We start from the raw sequence: 13,801 nt of genomic DNA, 5'->3' as shown, positions 1-13,801 counted from the left end.
TTAAAGCTCTGTGAATAGCTGTATTTAAAATAGTGAACCTCCTCAGCATGGTCCCACCTCTGTCTTTTGGATAGGAACAATTCCAAGCCAGCTATGGCTAAATGAGGGAGGATACTCACTGATGTTTAAGTACAAAGCACAGCAGGAATCATCTCTGCAGCTTTGTACAAAATGAAATTTCAAATATAGCCAAGAAAGCCCAGGTAAATGAAAAAGGAAAATGTTACTGTCATAGAGAATTAACAACTTCTAAGACAGAAGTTTCAAATTAAAAAAAAAAAAAAATAAAGCAAACTACAGCTGAGGAGACTCAATCTTGATTTTTTTTCATAAATCAAAACAACATTTAAAATTAATACATTTCATAGAACTTACTTCACACAAAATTGTTTTCTAGTAAGAAGCTGGTCTATTTATTATTTCATATTGTTCTTCTTTCCCAGAGGCTTTCATAGAAGCATGCCAAGCCATTATCTACAATAAAATTCACCAAATATATGTTTGTATATATATTTAATTTATTAGAGCAGAAGTTTATGCTCACATGAGGGAATTAAATCAATACTTTCCCAAAAGATGCTTCTGAACAGAGTGCTGTGCACAGCAGGACTCCAAGTGGTTGTTAGGTCTTTGCTCTTGGCTCTGAAGCCCTCCCTGTTCAGTGGGCAGGGGCTGGGAGCTCTGTACTGAGGAAGGTTGCTGCATCACACTCTTTCCTGGTTCTTGACTTTCCAGTATGGTTTGGATAGTTCTGCCAGAACAGCAAAGCATTTGGCCCCAGATAGATGTATCCATATAGACAAAAATCTATTTACTTGGGAACAATTTGCTACATGAACAAATGTGTACCATAATTTGTAGTAAATAAGGTAGATCAGATATGGATGATTGGGCAGAAAAGCTTTAACACCTCTTTAAGTAAACCTCAGCTCAGAAAGTGAGTCAAAAATTAGGAAATGTCAGACTGAAATCTTCCCATGTATTTCAACATGACTTGCATTTCTATATATCATAATAGCTTACATTACTGCTTAAAGGTTTTGCGTACTTAACAACTCTATGTTAGAAAAGATACTGACTGAACTACTACTTAATATTTTATTTTATTCTGTGTTTTCAGCATAAAATTCCAGACTTCCTGATTGCTTAATACATACCCCAGTAATAAATACAATAATTTCATATTTTATTCTTTGTGTTTTTTCTAGTCATACGTGTAGCACATGTCCATTTCATAGACAGTGATTTAGACTTTGTCTGCATAAAGTCTCTTTGAGGAGCAGAGATATATATATATATTTTTTCAAGCAGAAACATTGGCACATACATAATACATTCCTAACTGTCAAAACTCAAAATTAGCTGAAGGTGTGAAGACTGATCTTCTGGTGTGTAATGCTAAATATTCAGAAGATGGGGAAAAAAAAGCCTATCAGAAAAATCTTACTCGTCTTTGTCAGCAACATACAGGAGCACTGGAAGAAAAAAAAGAAAAAAACCCAAAATGTTTGTCAGCTAAACTAATCAGATTTGAATGAGATTTCAAAACCTTCAGAGTTATTAAACTTTCATTAAAATTGGCAGTGGGATGAAGGAGACAGGCCCAGATGAGTACCCTTATGAGGACAAGATTGGCACAGGTCCACAGCCCTATCCTGGTCTGCTGCCTTGCCTGTGAGCATGTGCTTAGCTCTGAACTACCCACCACGGGGTCTGTTGAGTCGTTCTGGACACTTCATCTGAAAATAAATTCATATATATATAAAATGGAAGAACTCAAAGAGCTTCTAAATTTCTTCAAAACTATTATTAATAAAATGGAGTTTTCTTGTAATAAAATTCATTAAGAATGAGAACAAATATATAATTTCAGTTAGGAGGGGAAAAGGACATGGTAATATCCCATTAATGAAAAGTGTTTCATTAATGTGGAATAAAATGTAAAATTTAAAAAAAAATTTAAGATGTACCATTGAAACTGAAAATTATTTTTCTTGCATAGTGAGTGAAAAGACTAGGTTGCTCAAAGCCCCCATCCAACTTGACCTTGTGCTCATTAATCATTACTATATAATAGTACCAACTTGCTGCATGTAGTAACTGTAAATGTAATGCACTTTCCCATACCCATCTTCTTACACATGTTGTAAATTCAAAGTGTAATATAGTTTGTTTATTTTTAGTACACCTCCTGATAATCTCTCAATTCAAGAATTTCAGAAGAATGAGAATATTGATGTTGAGGTAAGGAGCCTATAACAAATATACCGTTGAAATTAACAAGTTAGTGAGATTCACAAGTTGCATTTTGTTCTGAAATAATTTCTTGAAAAGTTACCCTTTCATTACTTTTTCTGTGATATTATTTTCATTTTTGAAAACAAGACAAGAAAATTCATAGCTCTGGAATCCAGCTGCTTCAGGGTGACACAAAAAGTAGGAAGGAAGTGGGATGACAAAATCTATTTCTTGTCATCTTAACTTCAAAGCAGTATAGACTGGCTAAACCAGAATGTTTCTGCCTCTAACTCATTTTGTGATCCTTATTTATTATGTTATTGCTGGGCATTTACACTGGTAATTGTAGACCACAGAGACAGCTGACAATTAAACCTGAAATGAGTGTGCTCTGTATTGAGGGATCAGTCAGCAAAAATTCATTTTTTCTTAGACATTGTTGCCCTTAAGATGTGATCTCTATACTGAGAAGCTTTGGCATAAGTGAAGAAATTATGTGTAGTTTGTGCAGCACAGAGGTTGCTGTAATTGTAAAGATAATGTTTGTTGCATAAGGCCAAAGAAAATTAGAAGGTGATACCTGAAGTGAGGAGTGACTTCTTTTACTCCAGGACAAAAAATGTGGCAGAACAGAGATTAGGGGTACAAAGCAAAAGGAGTTGCAGAGAAGGCATGGCATTCATTACCTGTCATCTTTCCAGAGGGGTGGCTGGGACACAAAAATGCCTGGATGAAAAGTGCAAGCGGTTCTGCCTGCAGTGAGCAGAACTCTCAAATTGATGCATTAATTTATGGAGATCTAAACCCATTTTGTTCCTGAATGGAAACATCAAAACAAGGATAGAGAGCATTTCTATTAATGTGTATTGCCATAAGCTTGTTTAGATAATTAACACACTTGTTTTGCTGTGCAGATGTCACATTGTTAGGAATGGGTATGTGTGTTAATGTCATAGAGAAGATATTGAATTGGGGTGGGGAGAGAGAGAGAATCCTAATGTTAGATCTTCTCTTTCCAACACCATAAATTTGACTTGAAGAATATACTTCAAATGTCATTTGAAGTCTGATCAGAAGCTCTGGCAAAATGGCAGGGGGAAAGGTTTTTATTTCAAGTTTAATGCCCTGTGCAAGACCACAATCTTGGATATACGTGCAAATTTTAAATGCTAGCAATAGAAGATTTTGCAAAGTCTAATTAGGCCTTTCTCTTTTGTTAAATGTTTCTTCATACTAGATTTACAGTTTTAGTATTTATAAAATTTTATATTATAAATATAAATATATGTAATTTATTTTAGGTGGTGCAGCTTATCAGCACAGAGATACTGCCATATGCTAATTTTATTCCTAAGGAATTTGTTGGGCAGATAATGACTATGCTCAATAAAGGCTCAATACATTCTCAGTCATCCTCCTTTACAGGTATGGTACCTGAATGACAAAAATTACAGTGTTTAAGTCGACTAGAAAATAATTAAAATGTTGAGTGTACTTATTGTGATAAAGACTTGAAGTTCCCTGGCCTGGATTCAGTATAGACTGTTTGATATCCAACTTTTTTTATAAATTATATTTATGGAAGTTACCAGGCTTTCCTTGCAATTCTTTAAAAATTACTTCCTTACTGCTTGGACACTATCATATATAATATTGTACTTGTGTTACCTTTTCCATAGTTTATTTTCCTTTGTGCCAGTTCTAATAATCATTTCAGGCACTTTTAAGACAGACATCCTGTTCGTAAAACCTAAATGGCCTTAATGTAAACTATACGGTGTACCTAGCCAGATACCTTTTCTGCCTTTACGAAAAAATTTTTATAGGGGTTTTTGGAAAGATGAAAAAAATGGAAATAAGCAATTATATAGGAAAATATTTATTGTACAGTACTAAGTATGAGTATTTATGATGTAGGATTGAGGTTGTTGTTTTTAGATGATTTCATGCATTTTATAATTAAAGCAATGTCAGGTACGTGACATTGGCATAATTCCTCTCATGTTCAGAACTATTGTGGTTTTTGCACAGTCATTTTTTCTTGGAACATATTCTTAATATTTGTTCTTATCACTGTTAATATTTTTTAGTACTAGAGGAGTAATAACCTTTTCTCAGCGTATAATAAGTGGATTGAAATGCAACATCATGCACACTGCACAACTGAAATGAATCATTTTACTTTGACAGAAGCTGAAATAGATATTCGAATGAGAGAGGAGTTTTCTAAGGTGTGTTTTGAAACACTGCTCCAGTTTTCATTCAGTAATAAAGTTACAACTCCTCAAGAAGGCTACATCTCTAGAATGGCACTTTCTGTGCTCTTGAAAAGGTCACAGGATGTATTACATCGCTACATAGAAGATGAGAGATTGAGCGGCAAATGTCCTCTTCCACGGTATGTGTGTTGTCTTTAGAAAATAAAGGTATTACCAGGACTTTATGAAAAGAAGTTTGCATTCCAAATATCACTTAATCATGAAAAAATGAGGGGAATGGGAGAGAATGAAATTTTAAAGGCAGGGAAATGTTTATGGGGAAGATATTTCAAAGAAAATGCTGGTGCCTAATATTTTTTAAGAACCTTTAAGTAACAGTGGTCACATTCTGTGCTGTTATAACAGTTTTCAGTTACTGAAACAATGTTTCTGATATCTGTAGTGTTATATTTCTGAAATCTGATTTCCTTTTATTCCCAGTAGAGCTATGTGTAGTTTCTAAATTGAGAGGTGAGTAGAACCTCCTCAAAAATAAAACATCCAAACAGCAATATTGTGAATCAAAACTCAAGTAATTGTTCTTGGAATGGAAAAATTAGACCAAAAAACTAAGAAATTCTTCAAAATGGGGACTTACTTGAAATTCACTTTACTTTTGAAGGTTTTGATCATGAGTGTGGAAATGGATTTATCTTTGTTAGCATTATCAAGTACTTTGAGGAGAGTGTTTTCAGATTGAGGTTTGTATGGTGTTACTGTTTCCAGTATCGAAGTTAAAGCTGTCCTAGCAGAGACAACAACAATGATGGTGGGAAACTTTTTCTATAAAACTTAAATTCTTGAAACAAAAATGAGTAGTCAAAAATGCCTGTTTGCATTTTTTCATTTGTAGGCAGCAAGTAACAGAAATCATATTTGTTTTAAAAGCTGTCAGTACTCTCATAGATTCACTTAAAAAGACTCAACCTGAAAATGGTAAGTTATTGTTAAATAATATGGTTCTAAATAAGGTAACATTATATCTGCCCCAAAGATGTATTTAATTTCGTGTAGTAGTCTTCCCAGAAATTTGAAAGAAAAGTGTACTCTGTAAGAGTCAGTATTCTGTAATTCTTTGTATATGTAGGAGACAGAAAGAAAACCCCCGAAGTTTTTCCAGTACAACTAAAAGTATATACCTAAGATATGTTTAATAAAAGAGAACTTCATTTTATGGTATCTTTTATTAGAAAAAGCTTAGGATCTTCTGAAAACAAAGAAAAAACACCCATTCCATAAAATAGTAATGGAATTCTTAAATATATGAAGCCTGGCTAGATCCTTTTTTCCTTCTCGTGATATCTTTTTAGCACTAGGTACCTATGTTTAGGCACACTGTGAATCTTCCCTTACTTAAAAATATTGGGAAAAAAAATCTATTGTCAGTATTTGGACAGTGGTAAGTGATTCAGTCTGTTCTTTTTTTCCCTGCAGTTGATTCTAGCACATGGGCACAAGTTATTGCCTTGTACCCGACTTTAGTAGAATGTATCACCTGCTCATCCTCAGAAGTATGCTCTGCTTTGAAGGAGGCACTGGTTCCCTTTAAGGACTTCATGCATCCACCAGCAGCCAAGGTACAGAATGGAGAGTCTTGACCCCATCAAACTTCTTTTTTATTCTTGAAGGGAATATCCAAAAATGTTTTCTCCTGGGTGAAGTTTCTCTTGAAGGAAATCTCTTGTGACTAGTACTTTGGCAACCAGTGCTGCCTGCCTCTTAACTGTACTAACAAGAGCTCAGTAAGTCATGAATACAGGCTTTATCTCAAAGGTTCCAGAGTGAGTAGCAGTGCAAACCTTTAATAAATTTAACTGACTAGTTGGAATAATTTATAATCTAATGTACTTGCTACAGTATCTTGAAGTGGTGATTGAAAAGTGGGCTTATGTACAGCTTGTTGTGTATGTGTTAATGATGTAATTAAAAATATTTCAATTCAGTCAGATTTATTAGGCTGGTGTTTTGCACCCTTTTTTGAAGTACAAATTGTACTAAAATTTTATGCAAGATGGTACTGTAACATTCCATATATCTGTAACCAGCCTTTGTAAACAAAGGGAACTGATATACTTGTGTGTATAATAAATGGTACAGTTATGTATAAAATACTTGCATTTATTATTTAAATTCTTTAAAAAATATTGATAATGTCAAATGCTTGAAAATGTATTTATTATGAATAAGTTGTATGCTTGCATTTTTACTTACAGTTTGCCTTCTAAATTGCCAGATATGCTCTTTCATATCTGATCATGTTAGTTTTTGCTTAATTGAATGTATCTTCTTTGTGGCCATTGGACATCTGGAAAGGGTCAAATAACAAAAGATTGAAACAAGCAGTCACAGTCTGCCAATCTCAAACTTCAGAGTAGTTGATCTGAAATAAGTTCCAATATGCAGAAATCCACTGTAGCACTTCAACACTACCATACCTCACTTCATAATAAATTTGTTTCAAGATATTTGTTTTACTTAACTATCCATTTTTGAAGTTGCAGCCTTGCTTTAAAAAGAAAACAGACATATTTGAGGGTTCTTAGCCTTTTTTGACTTTCTTGGCAAGTATCACAGTCTTTGAATCATGACCCAGGAAAGGCAAGTTCAAATATCTAAAATACTTGGCTGTAATATTTTGTTCAATAATTTTAAGTGTTTTGTTTTGTAATGTCTTTTCAACCCAAACAAATTGTTCTAATCTTTTAATTATAAACTGTTTCTGATAAAAACCATGAGAAGTGTATTTTTGAAGATAGTTACTCAATTAGAAATGAAGTAAAATTTGTCATTAAGTAAATGTGAATTTGTTTCCCTTTAACATAATACACAATTGAAGCAAACCACTTTTAATAGTATTGTTTTTAAAGTTTTTTATCTAGCATTTAAACTCTTACTTAATGAATTTTTGTTTCAATAATGTTTCACCTGTATTCACATTTTTAATGTGTGATGTGAAAGCACAAAGGCCAAATGTTTAAAAAAAAAAAGACAGGTGCCTTTCTATGGATTTCAGAATTTCAGAGCTTACTTTTAGGGTTTTGTTTCTTCAAGTCTTTTGTAGATATTAAAAGATTGTCATGCATAAAAAATGGTATTACATCTGTTTGCTTTGCACTTTCCTTGCTAGAGAAACACTGATTGGCACATGTGAATAGGTGTAAAAGTTGTAGAAGCTTCAAGCTGAAGGTGTGATGAACTGATCAGGGTTACCCTGCAGGAATAATGTTCTCCAGGAAGTTCTTTTGACAACTTGCTCCCACAAGTATCCAGTTTATGGTCCTTTTTAACAGCTTTCCATTTCAAATTATGGTAAATATTAAGAGGCTTCAAGCCCTTGCACATTTCTGTGACCAAACTTGCATGGGACTTAATTGTCAAACCTGAATAATTTTAAGAGAATTCACAGTTTACATTAAGGAAACAAATGTTTCTTGTTAATAGAATTTATGTCAAAATACCTTCTCTGGAGGAGCAGTTCCAGTATACTGCAGAACTGGATCTTACATACAAGTAACAACATCATCCATACTCTGAAAGTGAAAACCTGACAACTTGTCTCCGAATTAGTGGAAGTTGAGATCATTAAAGAAACAAACTGTAGGACAGGAAAGAAGGGAATTATTTTGTTTTAGAATATATAGGTGTGCAGTCCAAGCTATGGGTGAATTTGTTTCTAATTAGTTTCAAATGGATTTTTCAATGATAATACAGATGCATTTGTCCACTGAGGCAAATCTCCATCTTTATCTGTAATTCAAAAAGGGGTGCATGAGTGTTTCTTCACACTAGAGCTTAGACTACTTTACACCTATGAATATTAATCTTCAAAAGGTTTTGAAATAAACTACCAATGAGCTAACTTACCATCCTTTCCTCCTAATTACAAAATTAATAATATCTGTGCTATTTGAGGCATGTTTTGGACATGCAATCTGAGGTTGACTGTATTAAAACTGCTTTTTTGTATTTTGTATGAATAGTTGGAAAACTAAAAACAAAGCTACTTATTTTAGAAAATGTTTTCATTGACTAATTCTGTCTGTGAACAAGAATTATTCCCTTTACTGCACCTTCTTGTGCAACACTCAAGTATTTCTTCCAACTTGAAATATCAGTTTCTTTTTTTCTATTTGTACTTTCTGCTAAGCATTCTTAGGGCTTCTTTGAGGCAAGCAGCATTTTTGAATATTTAAATTTCACATTTTTGCATGTTTCTAGGAAGGTAAATCTTGTTCTAGATGAAATTGAATTAATTTAACATTATCTGATGAGTAGATCCATGTATAAGTTCATTTCAAGTCTGTAGGTTGCTTAATCATGAGAATTAAAACCTGTGGGCATTTTCAGGTTGGGGTCTGCAGTGTGTCACTGAAGTCAGCTAGAAAAGTGGTGCAGCTGATTGTATAGAAATGTGTCAGCTAGAAGTTACAAGATAAGCATTAATTGCTTATTAAATGTAACCACATTCTCCACCTTTTTTCTTCTTGTTCACAACTTTAAAATGAGACATGGATGGGAATCCAAAGAGAAAATTATTAGATTATTAGCATGTTCAGATCAAGACTTTGGATTACTTGGGAAAACTTGTATGTCTCAGTGCCATGACCATTGCCTTAATGTTCATGAGGATTTAAGATTGCTTAGTAACTGATTATAAAAAAAGAACAGATGTCTCAAGCTGGGAGGTTCTTACAGAAAGTCTTATTCCCAGAAATAACCTACAGTTATCTGCTTATCATCAGAGATGCTTATCTAACTGGGCATCAGTTTTGTTCCTTCGTTCATGAGCCTGCTTCTCCACCTGCTTTATTGATGAATTGTGCAATGTTACTGGACATTAAACCACATGAAAACATGGTCACTGATAGTTACTTACAGGAGTAACTAAGAGTATGTCTGTGAAACTTGAGTAGTTTATCATTGTACTCTGCAGATGGGGTTCTTTTTTTGCCCAGGTTGAGTTGTTTCTTGCCAAAGAGCAAATCTTCTCATAGCTAGCCTTGAACTCTTCAGGCACAATACCTTTTGTGAGGCTAATGCCTTTCTTTTCCTCACAAAGTCAAACACAAATATTAGTCATCAGTGTATTTTATAGAAACTCATTTAGCAGTGCAAGATATGAGTGTTTTTGGGGGGAGGGAGGAGGAAAGCACATTTTCTACTGGTCTATTTCTGTATAGCTCAGTTCTGTGTCTCTAGACTTGTTGTTCACCTCACATTTGCAGCTAGCTACTAATTTTCTATTTGGGTAGGCAACCTTCAGCTTCAGTTTTCCTGAATAAGGTGAGGCTCTGCAGGCGTGAGAAGAAACTGCTGTGCACAGCTGCCTTGTGAGCAGTGCACATTCTGACTGTGCAACTGCTACAGGTCCAGTAAAACAGCTTAGAGTGGGGTGTGTCAGAAAGTTCCAAATAAGGCAGCTCTAGTGTGTAGGTTTTGTTTGAATTGGAATCCAAAATAGTGCAGACATTGTCTGTATCTGTAGGTGAAAACTATTTAACCATCAGCAAAATATTGATATGATATTTTTTATTCCCCCAGGAAAGGTTATTTTCTGTCTGGATTTTTAACCTCTACCTTCTGATAGTGCTTTCTGTATGTGCTTCAGTTGTAACTTTTGGAGGCAGGGACTCTTCCTCTGTACAAAATTTTGTATATCAAGGCAAGTACAAGTCCAATAAAAATAATTGTCAGTGTAGAACACAGATTTCATTTGGAGACCAGATGCTCTTTATTTTTCATAGCTGAGCTGTCGTGTTCAGATTTGTGTCATATTCAAAGGATCTGACTGCTGTCTAATTTAGGATAGACAACATTACACCCACTAGGAACCAATTGCTGGGATCAAGAAAGACTACAGCAGCAGCAAGTGAGCAAAGTATTGGATGGGTGGTTTAAGACAACTTACGTAAGAAAGAAAGTGAAATTAAATATTCACAATTCTTGGGGGAGAGGGAGAACCTCAAAATAAAAATGACTGGACTTAAAGAAGGCAGACCACAGAAAATTGGTAAGTAAGATCCCACAGAAGACAGCTCGAAGTAAGAGAGGAACTGAGAAGGAGATAAGACAGTTTCTCAGAGATGTGAAGGTCATGACTGAAAGTATGTGTCAGACAAGCTGTAATAAGAGACCAGCTCAATTAAACAAAGAATTTCATCCACTTCAAACAGTGAGGGGAGGCCTATGAAAGATGGAAAGTCAGATACCACCAAAGATGAGTGTTAACAGATAGGGACAAAAGTAGATACGCCTGTCAGCTACAGAGAATAAATGCATAAGTAGTAAAAGCTTTGTACTAACAAAAGTGCTGACTACCTAAAAGAGTATGGCTGTTTACACAGGGTAATGGTGTTTGGTTCAGAGCTGTAATTTGTGTGTTGAATTTTTTGTTTTGTTATGGTGATGGCTAATCAAAAACATCAGAAATCTACAGCCAGTCTATTGCTTATGCAATATGAGTTACAAAGATTGAAGAAGCTTGCCTAGAAAAAGTGAAACAGGAGAAAATGGCTACGTGTTGTCAAATTGACTGGGCCTGAAAACTTTCTTCCTGGTATTTAAAGAACTAATCTGAGTAACCTCAGCATTTTTGACATCACATTTGTGATTTCCTGTGTTCTATCAGAGAGTAACATGCTAAATACTGGTCCTTCTTTTTCTAAGCTCCTTATTTAAGAATGTATGTCTTGTTTATGAAACAATTAATAAGAAGGGTAAGATTTACCTGTGTGTTTACTGTACTAACTACAGGATTTCACTAGCAAGAGATGAACTAGTCATTGCTTGAATTTACTTTATTTTCTATTTTTAGAGGAGCTCTCAAATAAGCTTATTTTTATAATCAGTTTTTAAGCTTATTTTTATAATCATGCTTTTCTTTCTCCATGTTAACACATTTATTTCCACTGGTGATCCAGATACCTGCCTTAAGAACTTACTTTATAAGTAATCTCATTTATCAGCAGCGTAAGTTCTCTTTTCACCTAAGATGTATTCCTTATGGAAAGAATGAGTTACGTACAGCTACCATCTTTTTCTTCAATCAAAAATATTGTGATATTGAAACACTCAAAGGCATATTGGTGCCTTGGTCTGTTTTGTTTTCAGAAGAGATTGCCAATAATTAAATAAAAAAGGAAAGCCCTTGAATGTCAGGTATCTGGCATCTTCACAGTTTTGTTACTGAAGACCCTGATCTTCAAACTGCAGTCATTCCTGTTACTCCCTGTGCACAAAATATCTGCCTTAGACGTGACACGAGTCTCCAGTGGTATCTCCGAAGCTGAAGCTGCTTCAAGACTACAGAAGTTCATGAGACTGTGGTGGCTGGAAACTTGAAGCCTGATATCACTTGGTTTGATGTTTTCAATGTTAACTATTTCTTACTTAGAACAATTAAAACTGCTAAGGAATTGTTTATGTCTGTCTTCCTTGCTGGAAGACTCACACTTCTGTCCCCCATCACATCACAGACCAACGCCTGGTCATGAAAGGCAGGGCTGAGAGGCTCCACAGAAAAATGGCAGCCAAAACTGGATTGTCATCAGGTCAGAGAGAGCACAGAGAGCAGTCTGGTTTTGATCCACCTCTGTCATGAGAAAACATGAAGGGGACAGGAATATTAAGTGCACAGTACTGCTGGGATGTACATGTACGAAGAACTGGTTTCTGGAGTACATCACGACTATTGTGTGCAGCTCTGCGTACTGAACATCTGCATTATACAGAACCACCTTACCACTAAAATGAGCTCCAGAGTCTACACAAAGTACTGCCCTAGAACAAATGAGGAAAGATAAATGTTTACCTTAAATTTCAATTAAATATTTTCGCTCAAAATAAGAAATAAATAATGTCTGTTACAGCTGTATGCACTATACTGTCTTAAAATTTTAAGCAGTTTTGTTGCCAGAGTCTCAAAGAGAATGAACTGAACTGATGAATGGAGTAGCATGACCCACTCTCTCTTTAAACAGTGGGAAGCAAGTTTTTGAAGTGCTAAACTTTAGTCTGGTAACAGTAGCTCTTTGTTGCAGTTTAATATCTTAATTTAATGAACTTTAACCAACTCAATTGAAGCAACTAGGTCAAACTTGGAAATGGTTAGGAATTGAGAAAGTTCTGCCTTCTTTTTTCTTCTTCCATACACAGGATAGACCTGTGAAGGTAAAATCTGCTCTCTCTAAAAGCTTAAAAGCTGAAGGCAGTGTCAACCAGAAACAATCCGTTCTGTGCTCTTTGTTAACAAAAAGTATTTCATGGATGTATCCAATACATTTAAAAGAGATCAGTCTAAGAATTATTTTGAATGCCATATTTTATATTATTGTACTTTGAATCCAAACAGAGCTCCTGTCAAAGTAATGAAGTGTTAAATAAAAAATGTACTCAGATGTTTTCAAATGAAATGTAACCATTTAGCATTTAACAAGCAATATAATGTTATCTATGTAAAATGTATTCCCTAGTTTTAAAAAGTTACCAGACTTAGTGGGACTATATTTAATTACAAACAAGCATTTAAATAATTGCTAATGAAACAATAATAATCTTTTAGAGGAGATGAATGCAGATGCAAAATCAGGCTTAATATATAGTTTCTTGTTTATTTCAGTTGTTATTAAATAGAAGTCGCTTTTGACAGAAATCATTCCTGCTGTAATTAAACTTAGGAGAGGCAGTATGGAGCATCTGCTTTGAGATGCACAAGTTGGATTTCTCTTCTGAGATTTAGGTAACTAAAATTTTGAAGTCTACCACAAGATTAACTAGCCTGGCTTTCATTTGCAGTCAGGGAAGACAAAATAGGCAGGCCTGGCAGTAGAGTCATTCCATCCTAAACGGTCATCTAAGTTGCTGTATGGAAGTGACAGTTCTTGCCACCAGAGCACAGGACAACTTCCTTCGGCTTAGGCATCTGGTGTTTCATGGTGTTTTTTTAGTTTACTTTAGATATCTCGAAATGGAGAAAATGTGAGTGCCACAGTAAAAGCAGTTAGTTTTGCTACTGCAATGTGTTGACGGTGCTACAGTATTTTTGAGTTCCCCTAAGAGTATCTTCTTTGTGACTTTTGCTTGTTTGTTCGCCTTTTGGGTTTTTACATATCCTTTGTAAGAGCTTGCTCTAAGACTTGCCTGTTTTTTTTCCAGGGGAGATAATGTTCAAGTATTTATCTGTCTGCAAGGGACAACATGATGTGACTTCCCTGTAGTTATGGCATTAGTCTAAATAATTATATGAAGAGTTAAGAGAGCTACAGTTACTGTTAGTGTACAAAGCTGAGCTCTCTTTGAGCCTTAAA

At 34.8% G+C, this 13,801-nt stretch overlaps 1 protein-coding gene across 2 annotated transcripts in view; it reads left to right on the top strand.

Moving 5' to 3' along the window:
• The window catches only part of MON2 (MON2 homolog, regulator of endosome-to-Golgi trafficking), a 67,740-nt gene extending 55,411 nt beyond the window's left edge, over window positions 1-12,329 (top strand). For both annotated transcript variants that reach the window (XM_056482686.1, XM_056482687.1), the window contains 5 exons: window positions 2,184-2,244; window positions 3,540-3,663; window positions 4,429-4,636; window positions 5,350-5,432; window positions 5,931-12,329. In XM_056482686.1, coding sequence (XP_056338661.1) covers window positions 2,184-2,244; window positions 3,540-3,663; window positions 4,429-4,636; window positions 5,350-5,432; window positions 5,931-6,094 — 640 coding nt within the window. In that variant the 3' untranslated portion in view covers window positions 6,095-12,329. The remainder of the gene's footprint in view (window positions 1-2,183; window positions 2,245-3,539; window positions 3,664-4,428; window positions 4,637-5,349; window positions 5,433-5,930) is intronic.
• Window positions 12,330-13,801: the final 1,472 nt, after the last annotated feature.

This window comes from Oenanthe melanoleuca, chromosome 1A (genome assembly GCF_029582105.1).
Source record: "Oenanthe melanoleuca isolate GR-GAL-2019-014 chromosome 1A, OMel1.0, whole genome shotgun sequence".
Taxonomy (NCBI): Eukaryota; Metazoa; Chordata; class Aves; order Passeriformes; family Muscicapidae; genus Oenanthe; species Oenanthe melanoleuca.
The sequence above is the reverse complement of the archived record's forward strand: the minus strand, read 5'-3'. Positions and strand labels throughout refer to the sequence as shown.